The sequence below is a fragment of the Pholcus phalangioides genome, unplaced genomic scaffold (genome assembly GCF_987345545.1).
Source record: "Pholcus phalangioides strain wild (caught in Gottingen) unplaced genomic scaffold, Ppha-v1.0 ptg000001l_1, whole genome shotgun sequence".
NCBI classification, from domain to species: Eukaryota; Metazoa; Arthropoda; class Arachnida; order Araneae; family Pholcidae; genus Pholcus; species Pholcus phalangioides.
The window spans coordinates 8,617,925-8,639,341 of record NW_028301594.1 but is presented as its reverse complement, the minus strand read 5'-3'; the positions used below and the strand labels follow the sequence as shown (position 1 = coordinate 8,639,341).

Sequence of the window (21,417 nt, the reverse complement as noted above, 5' to 3'; positions counted from 1 at the left end):
GGATAGAAGTTTATTCCTAATCGAGTTTTTCTTGCGTATTGTCTTGACTATATTAGTGTCGAACCAATGAGGAAAATATTTTTGGAGCCACTTTTCCGAGGGACAGTAGTCAAATGCATTGAAAATTAAACTATAGAAACAAGTGAGAGCATCGTCTATGTTATAGTGAGCTCGAAAGTCAAGACCAGTTCTGTTTGATCCAAAAGATCAAACAGACTGGTCTTGCAAAGTTCCAGCCCGGAATGATTTTTGTTTCACAATATAAATTTACTGTAAATGGACCCAACAGAAGCATCCAGCCTAGGGACTCCGTCGAACATCGAGTTTCAATTCAATGTAATTTTCATTTCGTTTTGATATTTCACTTATTGCAGAATCATTATTCATGTTTATCCTTCATCAGTTTTCGGTAAAATAACTATACTTTTACGGTGTGAATCGGAAATTGAACTGTTACCCCATAATCGGATACTTCGCTTAATCGAATATTGTGTGCTGGAACCGTTCATATCTGTTTAAGCGGAGCTGACTGTATGCAGTTTTTCATTCTTCGAATCCTTATTGATGAAATTATATTAATGCTGTTTTTGACGTCCTAGTCATGAACTACGGATTCAGGTTTGTATACAGAAAAACAGACATGTGAAACATTGTCGAGCACTAATGAAGATTTGTTCATATTTTATTCCAATCTTACATTTCAGCTGAATTTCTCAATAACACGATTAATCCACGAAATTTTATTGGATACCCGGCTGTACACAGACATCGTTCCTCCAACCGAACAGAGCCCCTCCAGGCCAGTTACTCGCGTCACGAAACTTGCAATTCCAAGCACGTGCCATTTATCATTGATTTTGCACGCCAGAGGTCCACCGCTGTCACCCTTTAAAACAAAAAGAAAAAAAATATGATGAGATAATGGAAGACATACATACGTAGAACAACAAGCACAAAAAAAGACCGAATAATTCTGTGGTGTTTGGTCAGAACATATCTCCAAAAAATCGCTTTTTGATCTAAAAGTAGTTCTTGCTAATTATAACTAATTAGAAGTGAGATAAATGCCCAAATACGTGTCGTACGGCTGAACAACATGCTGATGTATGATATTTTCATTTATATTTGTGTGTGTGCTTTATTTTTAGTTTTTAAATGATAATGAAAATACTTATAACTGGAAAATGTGTGATTTTGGAGTTATCACGTTCTGACCAAACACCACAGAATTGAAAATGACATTCAAGATCCTGACACTAACGTGGCATATACCTTGATGACCTCTCCGACTTTCCAGACATATCATAGTTTGCCTAGTACCCGAAGGACATATTTGTTCGGTCTGGACGTACATCTCGGCTTGCTTCAAAGCATCGTTGCTTCCTGATCCTGTGCCAATTAATGAAATAAAATTAATATACAGTGAAACATCTCCTTTAACGGCCACCTACGAACAATAGCAATCTCTGAACAACGGCCACATTTTGTTGGAACCGAACGCGTCTCATAAACTTAATATTACAGGTAACCTCCGAACAACGACCACTTGGGCCACAGAGTCGGAAGAAAAAATTCGCATATCGTTTTCAGAAAAAATCATTTTCAAGCTAATTTTGACCCGAACTATATTGGGGGGGGGGGGAGGAGACTATGTGCGCTTTCTTTTTCTGAGTATAAATGCTAGATGGGAACATGAAGGCAGTAGAAAGGGGAAAAAGAGTAGCTGAAATGGTCTATAGTTGTTATCCATGGAATGATTAAGTGATCTGTAAATGTGCCATGATTCACTTGAGTGATCTGGAATAGCTTACTATTCTAGAATAGCGTTTATAGCAAAGCAATATAGTAAGGGATGTGTCACCCCTTTGAAGTTGCTCTTACCGCCTTGTCTCACTGGGCATGGTCTAAGATAAGTCTAATAACTAAAGCGCGACCTTGAAATACCAGAGTAGCCAATGCCAATTAATCGGTTCTGTCAGGGCGATGACATCAGCTGGTACCGACTCCGGTGAGTCACGAAACAGCCCTTGTTATACAGCACTGCTGTGGATGTGATTGATGAAATGTGAAAAATAACATATTTGCATAGTTGAAAGTATTTTTATAGAGAGGTTAATATTGATTTCTCACGATAATATACAATTGACTAGAGTATCAACTGTAATTTACAACTGAAATATGTCATATAAAAAATAAATGAAATCTTGAGTGCAGCTGGGGTACTCCACTACCTGCCCCACGCGTGAGCATTCGTGTCTAATCAAGTCCCTCCCGGATTAATCTGTTCCGGATATGACTAAACTAATCCAATATGTCTGTACGTACTTAGACTAATCTTGATATGGAAATAGATCCTCGATATTTGTACTCGCCTCTGGTCTGTCCCCATCCGGTTGCTTGGCATTTCGTGCCGATATCTTCGGTGTAATTTTCAGGAGGGAGACATGCTGGCCTCACGCCGTCCGTGATCTCGACGGGTGCATTAAGTTTCACAAGAGCGGTGTCATGAGCCCAATTTATTTCTTTCATCTATCAAACGAAATATCCGAATTATAAATTTGAAAAAAAATAAGAAAAATAAAACTTAAGATTCATTCAAATCAAAATCAAACTCGTTCGCAAAAAACTGCGGTCCTTATTAAAAGAAAAAACACAAACACATATCGTATTTTTCGAAAAACCCAAACAGACCCTTAAATTTTATTGCTTTCTTGAGATTATTGGCGATTTTGTTGTTTTTAGTTTTATTTCATTTCTTTCTGAATATATACATTTCGATTGTAAACATTAACGCGAAAAAAAAAACATGTGTTATATAAATGATAAACATGGCCGATTCAAAAATGAAAATATTTGTATAAATAGATTTATTTTTCGTTATTTCAAAGGGTTTTTGACAAGAACATTTTTTTAGAAAAAATACCAGGCATACCTCGGTACTTTAGAATGTAATACCCTAACTTTTTTTTCCTCAATCAAATAACACTGGCGCATTCTTGAACTGAGTACATGGTGTGGAACTGATATAATTCGAATTAAATCGAATTTTAATACAGTAAGGATTTTAGAAATATATCCTTTGCTTTCCAATTCAATTTAATGTTCAAATTACTTATTACATTTTAATTTCCTCTCTAATGGTTGAGATATTTCGGAGCTTGATTAAGATATGTCATATACGAAATGTCTCTTTTCTCAGAATTCCCTGTGAATTCCTTCAACTTTTGGTCATCTTTTTCTTTATTCTGTGGTTTACCGATGTTTTCCAGAACATAACATGTGGCCAATATTAAAAATAAACTACAATCAACAAAATCGGATTTTTTTTTTGTTGTGGCTCCAAGCAAGAGAAGCATTGATTTCGTTTCCAGCTCTACACACACACAAGATTTGGCTTTCGTCTTCCCACGGGCTGCTTGAGTTTTACCGGATCTTGGACGACTTCATCAGCTACCACTCAGAAAAAAAAATATGTGGGTGTGTGGGGATCAACTTTCTCTACAGACGGAATTATTAAAAGCAGGAATGTTGCAATCCCTGTGATTTGTGGAAAACATTTTGAAGATCCATGAATTTCTCTGGAATCATTTTCCATTATTTTGGAATATCAATGTAGCTTGGTAACATTTTTCTCCATGTCCAAACGAGATTCATACTATTGTTCAACTCAATAAAAAAGTTTGGTTGACTTGTAGATACGTTGACAGTATGAAATAAAGTATTCTTGAACTAAATCTTCGCATTTCTCGTGCAGAAGCTACGGGGCATGTTTAGATAAAACATTCCGCCGTTGAAGCTCCAAAAAAAAAAAAAAGAGCATCGTTTATTCTAATTCAACCTGAAATATTTTGCACAATGTTTAAAAGCATTCAGAAGAAAACAAATACAGATATTACAAATGAAGTAGTTTTTTCGCGATCACGTTCACGTTTCATGCGAATACTAACTGCAATAACTACGAGATTGACATAGTAACCGTGGGAGAGCGCAATTCATTTTTATATAATAACTTTTAAGAGTTTTTGTGAAAATCAAGTTATCTGGATGAATGGTGCAATTACTTTTTTTTAAATTCGAACTTTCTTCGCTGTCCCCTCGAGCTTTGAATTTGCCGAGTTTGACTGTATATATGCGAAAAATAATAACTACTTAAAAAAGAACGTTTACACAACTCGAAGCAAGGTTTGATTTTCAAACTTATAAAAAAAAGTACCACTAGTTATTCTTTAAAGTTTCAAAAGAGAGAATTTAGGAATTTAACTTACATCGTCACCAGTATATCCGTAATAGAAGACGATCCTTTCAACCGATCGTATTTGTTCGTAGCTGTCTTTTTTGAATTTGTGGTGATTTCCCAAATGTATCCTCATACTTTTAGCATCAACGCTGGTCAAAGAAAATACAAATATATTTTGTTTTCCTCGAAATATAAAAGTGCATTAAGCATTTCTAAATAAGGAACATTTTTCCAGGGTGCTCATGTTTTTGTTCATTCATTTTGAGTTGAAAATTATTTCCTTATATATGATGAAATCTCTACATATATATGTAAAATATCTCAGTGGCTCTTAAATTGAGCGTAACGGCTCCTAGGGGTGTCACCAAACTTTGTCAGCGGGATCGTGGTGAGCTGGCAATAATGATGCATGTGCCTGATCGATGCTTTGAAGGATTTTGTGTTAGTATATCCTGAGGAGTAGCGGATGAGATGCAACCGTTGAACGTCGAATAACGAAATTGAACCGCGGTAGCAAAAGTTTGATAACCATTTGTATATCTCATGGAACGAAGACACATTATTATTTGAAGAGTAGTTCATATGCAGGGCGATCCAAAAGTCAGTTTTTACTTTAAATTTCAATAATTCACTGAGTAATACGTAGAGGGATAGAAATCGACGCATATTCACGGGGGCGATTCTTCGACCATGCGACACGTAAGGCTACACGGGGTGCCGCTGAGAAGAAGCGCCTAATATCCGTGCAGAAAGGACTATTATTCCCAATGTGGCAGTCCGTCTTAAAGGGTTAAAATTATTTTTGTAATTATTTATTTGTATAATATCTTGGAATTATTTGTTAAGGTTTCAACGATATCCTATGTCGTTTCAGTATGTGAAAATTTTTTTTATCCTTCTACATAAATTATTTTTATTATTATTTACTTATTGTTGTGATTATTATTTATTTATTCTTGTGATAATAAGTTGTGTGCGTATGTCAAAAGCTGAAAATATATGTACCCCTTGGCACAATGAGCTGCTGTCATGATCCACTGCGGATTTAGCAATGTACCTCCACAATTATGACTGTTAGGATAGTATCCTGTAAATTGCAAGTCCGCTTGCCATGGCCAACTGTGTGGTCGAGCTTCGATACCACCGACTATACGATCCACGCTAGTGTCAGAAAGTTCGATCGGTTGTATAGGGCCTGTGCCGCAAGTGTAGCTCGGTAATGGTCGGTCTAAACGTAAAGAAAAGACAAAACATAGATATTCAGTCTTAAACGAAATAGTTGTAACTTTTATTATTTCTGTCTCTCTCATACTTTAAATAATCATAATATAAATATTAGAACTGTGATTTCCACGTCGAATAAAAATGTAAGGAAACTGCAGAAATATAGTTCCATAACTATTCAATTAATCACCACAATGTTAATTTATAGATTATATTAGTAAGTTAGTTGATAAATTAAAATTTTAAAGCAAGTGGCTACGTTAAAATGACGAGATTTTTGAAAATTGTCGCGAATGTGTTTTTGTCAATTTACTTGAAAGAATATTTTACACAGGATCCGAAACTACTTTAATCTTATACATGCAACAAGTCATGGCTAATTTAAAACATTTGGAACAATGATTTCAGAGGAAACAAACAATTTCCAAACGCGTTTTTTTTTTAAATTCATTTTTGCGTTATTTTATTCCACAAAAAACCAAATTTCTCAAACACTCATGAAATTTTTCCACAGTGTTTCGAATGAAATCTAACACAATTGACCCGTTTGAAAAGGGTGTGAAACTTCCATATTTGGTATGGGCAACTTTTTTCCAGCTACCTCGTTGGGCATTTTCCCTGTTGTGGTGATGTATTTGTATTTGTGTTGGCTGTGAAATAAACCAGAATCTTGGATATATGTTCAGAATGAAATATTTTACAGCTGTTTCGATAAAAATAGTTGCATTTTTTGTCAAAATTCACATTTTGTTTCATGAATTTTGTGTATTTTGAAATTTTTAGTCCATTGCACAGACGGCAGTCATAGCAATATACAGTACCAAAACTATTAGAATATACGCAGTAGTTTCCGGTGTACAATGTCTGTCGTGAGTATTGAAAATACGAACATAAATATCTGGAAAAGTTATAGAAATATTTCAGATATTTCACTGGATTTCCTTGTTTCATGGAGTATTTAACATCACACATGTTTTGTAAAAAAACCACACTGTTTCAAAAAAAGAAGTGACCCGCGCGTATATTCAGTTGTCTTAAATCACAGACCTGAAAAAACCTCAAGGAATTTTTTTATTTGCACTGAGCTAAATGTATTTCATTATAAAAATGAAATGTACGGGTTGTGTTGAAATCCTTTAATTTTTCTGAAGTTACTTCACTCCTCAAGAGCCGCTGTGGTGATCGAGGGGTTACAGTGATGGACTCGCATATAGCGGTGTCCCGGGTTCGAGCCCCACCGTCGCCACAGTGGTGGTCGGCTGAAGTTGGCTTTCAGTGGTTCACAACTTCGAGGCGCAAGTGCGAGCCAATGTCCCCGTTAAAATGTCTCGCCGCAGAGAGCAACAGGTTTACAAATATTCAATCATTCTACTTCACTTCTGAAATATTGCAGCACTGAAAAATCAGTGAGAACACTGCATACGCATTCAGACTGTTATGTACACACACACTTACACTTCCAGCACAACTCCCTGGGTAGTAAATTGCCTATGGCGATAACCATGAGTTGCGTTAGGTTTGAAAGAAAGGAAGAACTCCTCAAGAGAGCACCGTTTTTTTAATATACGGGTCGTTTCGATCTTAGTTATGGATTGAGTTAAGTTAATTATAGTTACGCGTTTTTTCTATTCAAATTGATTTGAATTCAATTATTTTCCTTAAAAAAAATTGTTCTCGATGGATCTTTAAAGTTGAGAGAAATACGATGTTGATGGGTATTCACCATTCCTACGGACTCTCAATCAAGGTGTAAAGAAAGTACACGTCTGCAATCATTCAGTACTATAATCACTGTAAATTACTGTAAGACTCATTACTGTAATTGCAAGTACCGCATTCCTTATTCCTTATAAGGAACTTATAAGGAACTATTATTACTTATAAAGTAAGTACTCTGTAATTGCTATAAGTGTAGATTCATAAAAAATACTCACTGCAATCTTCTTCATCAGATCCATCGAGACAATCATCCTTGCCGTTGCACTTTTGCTCTGCAGTGTAACATCTGTTGTTCGGGCATTTGTTCTGACCACGTGGACAAATCTCTGTTCATGTTGAAAAATTTGAAGCCAAAGTAAATTTGTGTTACGTAAGTCAACGTATCACGTCAAAAAGTACAAGAGATAATCTTGATCGTATCCATTTCTTCATTAAATCATTTTGATAATAATGTTGAACACACGAAATTTAATTTTAGAAAAAATATATTAAATATAAAAAAAATACGTTATTTAGGAATTGTAAGGAAAATAACCTGTCGGCAGAACAACCTCATATCGAGCTCGAAAACCTCTCTTCTGTATTTGCTTGTCGGTCCTGAAACTGAGGTGCATTCCGTTCTTGGTTGAAACTATGGGAAACGGTGGAGGTTCATAGCCACAATAAACACCGATATTTTTACCTTTTTGTGACGGGCCATCTATTATGAAAACTTTATCCGCACCACATTTATTATATGCTTCCAAATCCATGTCAAGAAACGTCAACTTTATAACCTGTTTTCAAAAATCTCAAAAACTACATATGAGAGAGAGAGATATTATATTAAATTACAACTACAACTTACTGGAGCAAAAAAAAAATAAAAAATAATAATAATAATCCAGGAATCTTGAATATATTCAACTTCAAGTGCCAAAATAATTTTCTTCAGATATTTATAAAAACTTGATACTTACGTATCCCGGAGGAGCCTTGATGGTGTAGTCACAGTAAGCAGAGTTTGGATACTGTCCTTTCTCGTAAAGGGCCGACTTTACCTCTCCCGTTGGTTGTTTCGCGGCATCAAACACCATCGGGTAAGTATCACTATAGAAACACCCAGGTACTTCCTCTGAAATTTTGTATTCATTTAAAACAAAATTAAACACTCTACAAAAAGAAATATTAATCATCATGATCATATACGAATATCACTACGAAGAGTTTTTCATTTCGATTTCTTATGATCTAAAAAAAGTTACTCAGAATGAGTTCACCCCGAAAATAGGAGTTGTTGGAACTTTCCCAAGGAATGCATTATGTATTTCCACGATTATACAGCAATCAATATTTAAAATTTTCTTGTGTGATAAATGTGATAAATACAGTGGGGAACCAGGTTATACGAGTAATATGTAATATTCATCTCCACAAATAACCAGTCTTTCGATGAATCTTGTATTGACAAGTGGGGAAGACGTTTCTATATGCAGGTTATACGACTTCCCACAGGCCGAGTCAAAACGTCGCATAAATGCAAAAGTCGCACAACTAAGACTGTTGTATGAAAATGACTTCCCAACATTACACACAACAAAACATTATAAAATCCAATGCCTTCAATTGCATCACCAACTGCATTATAACAAAATCGTTTTAATCATATTTGTGGGGAATAAATTGAATTTTAAAATCGCATTTCAAATCACTTGGAGAATAGAATTGGCACAAAATTACCTTTACTTATTTCAATAACTATTCCTTTCAAAATAATAGAAAGGAACGTTAGTTCATATACCGTTTAACACATCCAGCGAGCATAGCACCACATAGAAAGAAAATTCCACTGAAAATGATTGAAAGAACTCATACTATGTGTATGGGTATCGTATGTGTCTCATATTGTCAGACCTTTACCCAGTGCCGTCTGAATGCATGGGCACAGACCGGGGCCTCAAGTGCATAAAGGCCTACTTAATTCTAGTGATAATGAGATTCGGTTATATGATTTTCTAAAGAAACCATGGAAATGCACAAGCGGGTACTTTAAGCTATGTAGGGACCCCCTAATATGCCCGATGGCCCATGGTGTTGTTATGACGGCCTTGCCTGTACCCTCCACATACAATGGACTTTTCCAACTTCATCCATTTCAGTTTCAAGTCATACCCATTCCAAAAAAAAAAGGGAAAATTGTTAGCGCCATCTGCTGTTAACTAAAAACACTAATTTCTGATTTGATGCATATTTTAGCAATATGTTTATCTGTTCTTTTGGATGTATTCATTATTTCAAGATATCATTTTTACAAAATATATTACTCTTAAATTCAAATATGGAGAAATTTAAAGCAGTCTAATTTTAGTTAATATGTTGTTTTCCAAATTTTGCTCTAATTATAAATTTCCATTAAAATTTGTATCGTTAACGATGTATATGCCTGCTTATAGCTTGAATGGCGGCTGGGGGACGATTGGCCGCTTGTTCCGAGAGGAAAAATTTGTTTTGTTGTAATCCAGCTTCAATTTCGCTAATTCTATGTGGCAAAATAAATTTGTTTCGTGAAATCTATCTCTGATATTAGATACCACTTTTTTTATACCATATACGTATAAATATTGATCATATTTTTAGCGCATTTTAATCTTTTTCTTTACTGAAAAATCAGTTGATAATATTAATTAATTAACTTATTTCATTAATTTATAGAATAATTGATTATTTTGATAGGCAGTGCGAACTTATAATAATCGGATGTAGTGAAATATCGGTTAATAGGATGTTTCTTTGTATTCTTTTGCAATGTATTCTGTAGTGTTTATTTATTGTTTCGAATGTGAAGAAACCAGAGCTGAACAAATCTATTGTCCGAGGCTTGTGAAAATTTTATTTTTCCACCTATAGTTTTAGCATCGGGAAAGTTTTGGAATGATTTCCAGGAAACCTAATTTCTACTTGGATGGATTTTTCAAAAATATTTTCTCCCCTGCTTTTCGATTTTTGGCGTTATTGTATTGTACCGTTTTCTCATTTTCGTTAGCAGACCTGTTCAAATACTAACGATGTGGACATTCCAACCCTCACAACACCTTTCAAACAATGAAAGTCCGTTTCTTTGGGGCTCTCTGCGTCTGCGTATTCTTAGAAAAAAAGTAATACGCAGTGTGGACTTGAGTCTCCTTTCTAAGTGGTTCTCATCCAGTTCAACGACTATGCTCATATACGTCACCAATCACCCTAAAATTTATGGCTTTTTCGCTGACATTATGCAGGAAGACCTGTTTCAACAACGCGTTTTCGCTCTGCAGAGAAATTGTGCATATTTATAGGGTACAAATGAGTTCATAAAAAAGTTTATCGTTCAAATCGAAGTAATTACGTCGAATAATTGAGGTTTTGGGTGAAATAAATGAATTACTTCAACAATAAAATGCGTAGGAACCGACTGTGACCGAAGCCCAACGTTGCATAAATACGAAAGTAGTTTAACCGAGAGACGTATAATCGAGATTCCACTTTAGTTAACGTTTTTTTCCATAAGATGAAGAGAGATGTGTTTCATTTCTCTGCGCAGAACACATTAGGGGAAGAAACTTCAGGATACTAGACACTGATACTAGAAACTTTATAAATACAGACACTTTCTGGATACTAGACACATTCTGGATACTAGACACTTTCTGGATACTAGACTCATTCTGGATACTAGACACTTTTTGGTTACTAGACACTTTCTGGTTACTAGACACTTTCTGGTTACTAGACATCTTCTGGATACTAGACGCATTCTAAATACAGACACTTTTTAAATACTGCCACTTTCTGAATTCTAGACACTGATACTAGCCACTTTCTAAACACTAAGCCTCTTTCTAAATACTAGGCTCCTTTCTCAATACTAACCACTTTCTGGATACTAGACACCCTTCTAAAGACACTTTTTGGATACTAGGCTCCTTTCTCAATACTAACCACTTTCTGGATACTAGACACCCTTCTAAAGACACTTTTTGGATACTAGACACCCTTCTAAAGACACTTTTTGGATACTAGACACCCTTCTAAAGACACTTTTTGGATACTAGACACCCCTTCTAAAGACACTTTTTGGATACTAGACACCCCTTCTAAAGACACTTTTTGGATACTATACACCCTTCTAAAGACACTTTTTGGGTACTAGACACCCTTCTAAAGACACTTTTTGGATACTAGACACCCTTCTGAAGACACTTTCTAAAAGACATTTTTATTCAAAAAAATTTTCAAAAAATTCTCAAAATCTTTTAAAAAACACTTTCTAGAACCGGGCAAATTCTGAAAGACACTACCTAGATCAGGAACTTTTTTTTTGATGATAGGTAATTTTTGGATACTAGACACTTTTTGAATATCAGACGCTTTCTGGATACCAGTTAAATTGTGGAAGACGCCATCTGGATCAGGCATTCTTTGGTTGCCCACATTCTCAAAGCTCTCCCACTTCAACTTGCCAGCTTCTTCCTCTTCTTTCTTGCCCACAAGTCTTTTCCACATTTCTTTCGGAATCCCAGGCTGCGGTCTCCGGCCCTTATGTGCCACTGGGCGCACGTGCAATTTTTGTCCCTAGTCATTGGATTCAGTCACCCATTTTTGTCAAATGGCTTGTATGTTGCATTGGTTGATGGCTGTCTTCCTGGGGAGAACGACGCGAGTAATTCGAAACTTGCGGGCACGGGGCAAGGGGAGCCACCACTATAAATCTTTGCTAACTTTTCCGACACAACTCTGCTTCTTTTGAGGGAACGGAAGTAAGGTGCTTTGCATCAGTCCGGGGTTGTGAGCGGTTCTATCTATCTATCTGGTTGCCCAACACTTTCTGAATTCTAGGCACTTTCAAAAAGACACTTCTTGGATACTAGACTAGTGGTATTATTTAGCAGACACTTCTTGGATACTAGAAAGTTCCTGATACCAGGCTAGTGGTGTTATTTAGCAGACACTGTGTGAATGACACTTTCTGGATCCTTGACACTTTCTGGATTCCAGCACTTTATGGATACCTGATACTTTCTGGACACTAGGCACTTTCTGGATACCAGATACTTTCTGGATACTAGATACTTTCTGGATACTAGATACTTTTTGGATACTAGATACTTTTTGGATACTAGATACTTTCTGGATACTAGACACCCTTCTAAAGACACTTTTTGGATACTAGGCTCCTTTCTCAATACTAACCACTTTCTGGATACTAGACACCCTTCTAAAGACACTTTTTGGATACTAGACACCCTTCTAAAGACACTTTTTGGATACTAGACACCCTTCTAAAGACACTTTTTGGATACTAGACACCCCTTCTAAAGACACTTTTTGGATACTAGACACCCCTTCTAAAGACACTTTTTGGATACTATACACCCTTCTAAAGACACTTTTTGGGTACTAGACACCCTTCTAAAGACACTTTTTGGATACTAGACACCCTTCTGAAGACACTTTCTAAAAGACATTTTTATTCAAAAAAATTTTCAAAAAATTCTCAAAATCTTTTAAAAAACACTTTCTAGAACCGGGCAAATTCTGAAAGACACTACCTAGATCAGGAACTTTTTTTTTGATGATAGGTAATTTTTGGATACTAGACACTTTTTGAATATCAGACGCTTTCTGGATACCAGTTAAATTGTGGAAGACGCCATCTGGATCAGGCATTCTTTGGTTGCCCACATTCTCAAAGCTCTCCCACTTCAACTTGCCAGCTTCTTCCTCTTCTTTCTTGCCCACAAGTCTTTTCCACATTTCTTTCGGAATCCCAGGCTGCGGTCTCCGGCCCTTATGTGCCACTGGGCGCACGTGCAATTTTTGTCCCTAGTCATTGGATTCAGTCACCCATTTTTGTCAAATGGCTTGTATGTTGCATTGGTTGATGGCTGTCTTCCTGGGGAGAACGACGCGAGTAATTCGAAACTTGCGGGCACGGGGCAAGGGGAGCCACCACTATAAATCTTTGCTAACTTTTCCGACACAACTCTGCTTCTTTTGAGGGAACGGAAGTAAGGTGCTTTGCATCAGTCCGGGGTTGTGAGCGGTTCTATCTATCTATCTGGTTGCCCAACACTTTCTGAATTCTAGGCACTTTCAAAAAGACACTTCTTGGATACTAGACTAGTGGTATTATTTAGCAGACACTTCTTGGATACTAGAAAGTTCCTGATACCAGGCTAGTGGTGTTATTTAGCAGACACTGTGTGAATGACACTTTCTGGATCCTTGACACTTTCTGGATTCCAGCACTTTATGGATACCTGATACTTTCTGGACACTAGGCACTTTCTGGATACCAGATACTTTCTGGATACTAGATACTTTCTGGATACTAGATACTTTTTGGATACTAGATACTTTTTGGATACTAGATACTTTTTGGATACTAGGCACTTTCTGAAAAACACTTTCGGAATGCGAGCCAGTTTCTGGGAGACGCTTTCGAATTCCCGAGAACTTCTGAAAGAAGTTTGATCCTCCGTCGAAAATTCAATCCCGGTTCACTTGTTGCAAAGCGCCCCCCCCCCCCCGCACATGTTGTAAAGCAGTACACTCGACCTGACTATAACAGGTCTGGCTCCTGGAGGAGACTTCTGACTTTATCTTTTTTAAGTCTCGGCATTGATCTCCACAATGACTTTTTACTTGACTTTATGAAAATGATTAAAACTATTTCTTATCTTAGACTATGCCTTCACCATTCCTTCACCGAAATATGGACTTGATCATTGCGTAATGAAGTAAACAAACTCCCTTTGGTTTTAAACGCAAGAAAATGTTTTATTTAATGTTTGCAATAACTCAGATTTTCCATGATTTTCATCTCAGCCATAGCACAAACTATAATATTTTAATGAGAGTTAACATAGTAGTATATCTTACCTTGAGCAAATGTCGTATCCCATGCAAAGAGAAAGGCCACTATAGTTGGTAATAGCGGCAACATGGTGATTGGAATGAACCAGCCAAATCCGATTCCAGCGATCTACTGGTGTTTTTGTTGTAATGGTATCTTTACTAATACTCTTCAAAGGCTAATAGCTGATTATGATTATGTTGAGAGAGGAAAATAAAAAAGGTTGGTACACAAAGCAGATGCGTGGGAAACAACCTAATGTTAGATTGTCTTATCATATCGATAAATTGGTACTTTGTGCTGGTTCTATCTCGTTATGGTGATTATATAAAGAAGAATTGTGACAGATTGCCTATGATTATGTTGTTTTATTTTTCAATTTGTATTCTTTTCTTCCCATTCATTGCATTCAGTTATTTCTTCTAAATTTGCTTTTGAAAATCGAAAGCATGATAATTGAATCATAGCAATGGAACACTTGAAATATCTCTGCAGTACTACTTATCAATACATGCACCTCAAAAATATTCCTCTGTCGAATTCTTAACGAATCGGTACACGCAGGTACGTGTTGTGTGTGTGTGTGTGTGTATTAGGGTAGCCCTTAGCTGTATGTAATTTTCCAAACGTTACAATTTTGCTGCTCCCACACCCTAAACCTGTTCCAATCAACAAAGAAACGATGTGTGCAAAATTTCAGCCCAATTGGACAACTGCGAGGTGGCCCTAAAATACCTTGATGTTAGAATATAGAAAGCAAAGTTAATTACCTATACGCAATGCTTAATTCTGTTCAAAGCGGTATACTCTCCCTATCTTCACCATTTTTTTTCCTCTTAAAGAAATTTTTGAGGTAACGTCAAAGCAATCCCCGTCATTGTTTAAAAACTTTCTAAAGAAAATTTCCGTAAAAAAAGGAACTTTTTTAAATGCTTGTTTACGTGTCTAAAATTAAATGATGTCTAAAGCATTGATGAATTAGTTCGAACTATACTATATTTTCCGATATTTTTCTGTTTTAAAGAAATGCGCATAAATATTGGTTGAAGTAGAGAAACTTTGTGCTGCCACCTATTAAAGAAAAACAACACTATTTGTCTTAAAATCTCCAAGTAAAATTGACTGTTGGCTATGACGATTAGAACCGAAGTTACGCCCACTTTAGTGTTCTGTTCTTACATGCAAGTTATTAATACTCCAAATGCGTTCTAAGAAGAATATTACTTTCGACATTTTACTTGAGTTTGAAGGAGGATTTCAAAAAATGTATCAATTGTATCATTACAAAAATTTTAATGATATTTTGTCATATATTGTTAAGGTTATGAACTAAAATCTAGGCATGTCGCATGTATTTGTCTAATTGCAATATTTTATGCACAATAAGTTGAATAAAATTTAAAGAAAATTCGCACGTGCATCAACATATTTGTCTGTAACTTATGAGCATAACATACAGGGCGTTCATAATTAAAGTACCCTATTTCAAAGTAGCCTACAGGTGAAACCAGTCATCAGAAAAGTGTGAAAGTTTGTGGAGGACTTCATGAAGTGATGGGAATTTGTTTCAGGGGTAAAAATAGTTGCACATGTCGCCACCAGAGAGCGATTCAATTTGAATACCTGTAGAAAACATCTAAGTTTATGAGATGTTTTACAGCGACTGTTAAAAAACCTAGAAAAGCGGAGATCTTGTTTCTCAATGTGTTTTCTGTTCACAATTACGAGAGGTTTACGATATCGCGCTTTCTTGGTCAAATTAATTTACCGGAACAGCAATTCCGCAGTAACTGCTCTACGGAAATATCGGACTCAGAAGAGGATTCGAAGAGGACCAAAATGAATGTCAAAAACCTTCGGAGTATGATAACGAACTTTGAAACCACATGATTGTTGGATGTTCGTCCTAGAAGAGGAAGAAAGTCCGTTTCTATAGGCATAGTATAGGAGGTTTCGCTTCAGGTGGAAGAGGACAGAGCTTCAAATTCTCATGGTAGCACTAATGTAGCACAGGCGTTGGATAGGTCACGTTCTACTGTCCATAAAATCAAGCGGATCCTCCGATATTATGCGTACAAAATTTCACTTGTACAGCGGTTGCTTCCACATGAATATGACGCTCGACTCCGGTTCTTACTACAGTTTCTAGCTCGCGTTGAGGTCGTTTCAGAATGATCTGGACAGACAAAGCGCATTTTCACTTCGATGGTGCTGTCAATACTCACAACTACCGAATTCGGGAACCAGAAAATCCGCACGCTATCTAAGAGGTTCCGTTGCATTCACCTAAAGTGACGGTATGGTGTGGATTTACTGTATTATTTATTCTCCGTCCCTACTTCTACGATGAATTACGTTCTACAGGTCCAGTGATATGTTCGATCACCGGGAAGCGATGTGCATTGCTGTTACAGAACGAAATTGTTCCGGCTCTGCAAGCACGTCACTGCCTTGCAGGCACAATCTTTATGCAAAACGGAGCTCCTCCACACATTGCAGTGTGTGTTAAGAATGTTCTTAAACACATTTTACAGAGAAACGTGTTATCAGCTGGCTCTTCTCTAATTTATGGCCTCCCCGATCCCCGGACCTTAATCCATGCGACTTTTGGCTTTGGGGGCATTTGCAACTTCTGGTAATTCGTGACAATCCAAGAACTTTACCTGACCTTAAAGGCAGCGTTTCATGCCACGTGCTGAACATTTCCCCGCCCACACTTCAGTCAGTTGTGGAACATGCCATCTTGCGGTTTCACATGGTATCTGAAAATGATGGCCATCATACGCAATATCTTTTGTTGCAGTAACAATTGTAAAAGTGTTTAATAATTGAATAAAACGCCCTGTGGTGGTGACATGTGCAACTAATTATTTTCCCCCTGAAACAAATTCCCATCATTGCATGAAGTTCTTCACAAAATTTGACAGTTTTCTGATGACTGGTTGTAGCCTGTAGGCTGTATTATAATAGGGTCTTTTAATTACGGACGCCCTGTACAATCCTTCAAATTTGAGTTCATGATCTTAGTCATCATTAGCTGAATGTATTGTACGAATAACAAAACATTTAATTCATCGAATTTTTTTACAATCGTGTTTTGAATATTACGTGCCTATCGCTTATTATTTGACATGAAACCCAAAATTTGTTACTGTATTCACCATTTTAAGACACTTTGTATCAAAAATGTTATAAAAATTCCCTCCAGTACCATTTTATAGGAAAGTGGCAAGAAATGTAGTCGGATACCTTAAGAGAGGGTCAGAGAGATGACTTTTAAAACATCAGGGAAATAGATAATTTCTGGCTACCATGCCGAGGTGAACTCTGAAAAAGAAAAAAAAACAACAGTTCTTCTTGTCCTCGCGTCGAACCCAGGTACTCTGACAAATCCGACAAGTGCGCTACCCCATATACGCCAAAAGATCATCTCTCTTCCGCGACTTCCCGCCCCCTCCCCCTTTTTTTTTGCATTCGAAACAGTAAATTCTTTGCACAAACAGAAAAATTATGGATACACTCCGCCTATAGAGATAATAAGACTAATTATTTAGACTACACAAAGGGCTCCGCGAGTTGTTGAGAACCCTAACGTATTCATGTTGTCTGTGTCACGATTGTCTCGTGTTAGACTGGTGCTGCCATGTGTTGTTGTTTTTTTGTCTTAGACTAAATTGAATTTTTGAAATCAAGTATCAAAATTAATCTCATGAATTAAAAATTGTAATAATCATGACTCTAATTATCATAATTATAGTCATATAAATATATATGCAGCTCACATATTTGTGAAACATTTTCGTTTCCTGGTAAGTTACATTTTGACATCTAGTACCCATCGTTTGCAGGAATTAACGAATTTTCAGCAATTTTAACTATATTTAGCAATTTCACTCGCCTTTGACAATGCTTTGGCTTTCATTGGAAACTTTACCAACCAGGATTCCTCGAAAGACTGGTTATATTTTTAGAGATGATGATTACAACTAAGAAAAAATTCATCTCTGCCCTCCCCCTACATTAGTCTTGCCGGATGAGTGCTCTACTTCTCTGGTGCCCGTGGGAGCAGAGATGAATTTTCTTCCTTGTAATCGCCATCTTTAAAAATACAACCAGTGTTTCGAGGAATCTTCTATTAACAAGTGGAGAGGGCATTTCTACATACTTTACCAACCATTGACAATTTTCTCGGCTGTAACTGATAACTTTATTTGCCTTTAAAAACTTTTTTGGGATTCAAATAGCACTAAAACAATCACTTCTAGATGGCTTACTTAAAGTTTTTAGCGAAATTGGCTATTTTTATGAAAGGAATTTTGTCAGACCAAGTCTCTGTAGTGATTTAGGTATATTAATACTTTTCTACCTGAACAACTTTCACAGGCTGGAGGTTGTGCACTCCTGGTCTAGAGTCTTTAGCTCAGGACAAAATTCTGAAGTGATCTCTCACTGTCCCAAAATGCCTCTAAAATCTCTGAATATATTCGGCAATTATTTATTGTTTTTATTTATAACGCACAGTTTTTCAATTTCATTCTTGTGCTCCTTAAAGAATTGCTATTGGAATATAATTTATGTCAAAAACTCCAGCGAATCTGACAAAATCAGTGCCAGATTTGGAATTAGAGCACACCAAAATCATCTTAAAATCAGTGAAATATCTTTGGCAATGGTTTACTATTTTTGTTTATATTTTTTTAATTATGGAATTTATTTTTGTTAATTATGGAAACATCGTATCAATTTCAAGTTCGTTTTGTATTAAAGTTGCTTGGTGTAGCTTCTATGACTCCGATTGGGTGATGCACATTTGTATCTGACAGCTGAACAGAACATGATTGCACATGGATTAGGGGATTAGTTAATCAGTTTGAATGTTCTACAGTATACGCCACCCGTTTTATATCATTCATTTTTCATGATTCGTTTTATATACAGTCGATCCCACTTATACATTTTATTACCAGCTTATTACGTTTCCAAAAAATCGTCATGGAAAAACGTTATAAGCGGGAAAAAGCTTTAAACGGGAAATCTTAATGTGAATTAGTTAAAGTTGAGACTACGAAAATAAGCCGTTCTAAGCGGGAAAACGCTGTAAGTGGGAACGTAGTAAGCGATATCGACTGTATAACAGGAAAAGTGTTCTATCGAATTTCAACGCAGTAACAAAAGGCCTCTTATATATTGCCTATAAATTCGATTTATTCAAAAAATCCATTCCATTACATAGAATATAAATCTCAACTGAATTTTTCAATCATATGATTAATCCAGGAAATTTTGTTGGCAACCCTGTTATACACGGACATCGTTCCTCCAACGGCGCATAATCCAGATATGAAGTTCGTCTGGGACACGAAACTTGCAACTCCGAGAACCTGCCATTTGTCGTTGATTTTACATGACACTGGTCCACCGCTGTCACCCTATAGAGACAAAACGACGGCATAAATTGAAGCGATGATGACGGGGCACAAAAGATAAATGAAAAATTTAGATACTGGATCTATAAGAAAATAACACTTGTGAAAAAAAAGAAAATAACCAAAAAAGAAAAACACTCACGTGACATACTCCCTGTATACCTCTCCGGCTATCCAAACAGATCGAGTATTGCCTTCTACCTGAAGGACACTTTTGTTCTGACTGTACGTACATCTCGGCTTGCTTCAAAGCATCGTCATTCCCGGTACCTTTCATAAAATATTTAACACACAAGCAATAAAAGAAAACACACATGAAAACATAATCGATTACTTTAAAAATCGTCAACGAATAAAGGAAATACTAAAAAAATCTTAATGCATTTCGACACGCTATGGGTATCGTCTTCAGAGGATAAGAGTGACTCTTACACTCTTACCAGTCCAATCATAAGCGAAAAGACTTTGGAATTCACATGTGCTTCTGGGTGTGAAATCTTTCAAGCATTGCACGCGTATATTTTAGAGAAATTTGGTGTTTCCTTGGCGAATACTTGTACAAATAAACAACAGATTATTTGCTTCAAATATGTTAAATAAGTAAAACTTATCCAAAAAAAAGTTGAATACCTAATCGATAATTAATTTTAGTTGGAATGAATTATTTTTAAATTTAGCTTGATTCTTTTTATTATCTAGAGAATGTAAGTAAGTAATATTTTCCTTACAATCAAATTATACGCTTCAAGGAAAAATTTTTTAACGAATGTTAAAATTCGTAAACTCGGAAATTCCTTTACAAAAAAATTTCATTACAACGAAGTGATTTCTTCGATCCATTGGAGTCCGTTATAAAGGGATTCAACTATACATAGTTAGAAATGTATAGAAATTCATCTCGAAACGAGAATACTCGTACTTACCTCTGCTCTCTCCCCATCCTGTTGCTTGGCATTTCGTTCCGATTTCTTCTGTGTAATTCTCAGGAGGTAGACATGCTGGTCTCACACCATCGGTTATCTCTACTGGTGCGTTGAGTTTCATCAGAGCAATGTCGTGATTGAAATTTATGGTTTTCCCGACGAGCTTTCGAAATAATGAAACAAAAATTATATTATTTCAACACATGATGCAATGTTGGAAACAAGACTGTCTAATGACATGACGTTAATTCGATTAACCAGAATTAGATGATGTGCTGAACAATAGTCGATTGTTTCTTTTGAATCAATCAGTGCACTTCAAACACAACAAACAAGAACCAACTGTAGCAACAAAGACAAATAGTTAATTATATTTAACTCGGTCGTTGGATATTCTTTATTCTGTTAGTATTACACAAATTATTAAAACATTTCCTTATAATTTTTTTACGACTAAATTATTATTTAGACCAGGTGTGCACAACTTTTTCAGTCCGTGGGTCAAATATACGGTATTTCGGCCGCCACTCTCGGACCAGAAAAATATATAGAATGACCACAAGACCCGTATTTTACGGGATATTACGTTAATTTCGAAAATCTCAAATTTTTAAGGGAGAGGATGTTTAGTTTTCTTTTTTAATTTCCAACCAGGCTTACTTGAATTTTCGAAATCAAGAATTAAGATTACTTTCATGTCTTGTAAATGATATTATGATTATTATGACTGTTATAATTAAATATGACTATATAAATATATATTTTTCTCTCATTTTTTATACGTTTTATTATTTTTTTTTTGATGAATGACAATTTTTCCTGCCTTTGAAAATTCATTCGGTATCAAATGCCACATTACTTGCCTTCGATTTTTTTATTGACAATTTCTTTTGCCCTCTAATTAGATTTTGACAATATTTGTGACAGTTGGTAACTTTACTAAAATCTGACATGTTTTTGTTTTGTAATTGACAACTTCACTTGCCTCTACAATATTTTAGCGATAACGGACGATAT

At 36.0% G+C, this 21,417-nt stretch overlaps 2 protein-coding genes across 3 annotated transcripts in view; both read right to left on the bottom strand.

The window, feature by feature from the left end:
- Positions 1 to 21,417, bottom strand: part of LOC149089817 (transmembrane protease serine 9-like) — a 75,309-nt gene that overhangs the window by 18,384 nt on the left and 35,508 nt on the right. Inside the window, exons 15-17 of the mRNA XM_089234764.1 lie at positions 20,401 to 20,563; positions 19,620 to 19,747; positions 19,297 to 19,480 (exon numbers count right to left, since the gene is read on the bottom strand). Of these exons, the coding sequence (XP_089090890.1) occupies positions 19,297 to 19,480; positions 19,620 to 19,747; positions 20,401 to 20,563 (475 nt within the window). The remainder of the gene's footprint in view (positions 1 to 19,296; positions 19,481 to 19,619; positions 19,748 to 20,400; positions 20,564 to 21,417) is intronic.
- Positions 665 to 14,208, bottom strand: LOC149089818 (chymotrypsin-like elastase family member 2B). Of its 2 annotated transcripts, XM_089249311.1 has the most exons (9): positions 14,078 to 14,208; positions 8,140 to 8,294; positions 7,716 to 7,956; positions 7,396 to 7,506; positions 5,243 to 5,465; positions 4,266 to 4,386; positions 2,373 to 2,529; positions 1,262 to 1,389; positions 665 to 886 (listed from the first exon to the last, which is right to left on the bottom strand). In XM_089249311.1, the coding sequence occupies exons 1-9, from the start codon at positions 14,139 to 14,141 to the stop codon at positions 701 to 703; spliced, it is 1,386 nt and encodes a 461-aa protein (XP_089105437.1). In that variant the 5' UTR covers positions 14,142 to 14,208; the 3' UTR covers positions 665 to 700. The 2 variants fall into 2 exon arrangements, with proteins under 2 accessions (XP_089105437.1, XP_089105497.1); XM_089249371.1 differs by lacking the exon at positions 665 to 886 and having other exon boundaries at positions 1,266 to 1,389; positions 2,326 to 2,529.

Bases quoted from the DNA above. Each gene is read 5' to 3' on its own strand.
- LOC149089818 (XM_089249311.1), bottom strand. From the start codon at position 14,141: ATGTTGCCGCTATTACCAACTATAGTGGCCTTTCTCTTTGCATGGGAT. The intron at 8,295-14,077 runs GTAAGATATACT...ACAAAATTTCAG, and splicing joins GGATACGACATTTGCTCAAG to AGGAAGTACCTGGGTGTTTC. The intron at 7,507-7,715 runs GTTATTTTCCTT...CAACATGAACAG, and splicing joins TGAGGTTGTTCTGCCGACAG to AGATTTGTCCACGTGGTCAG.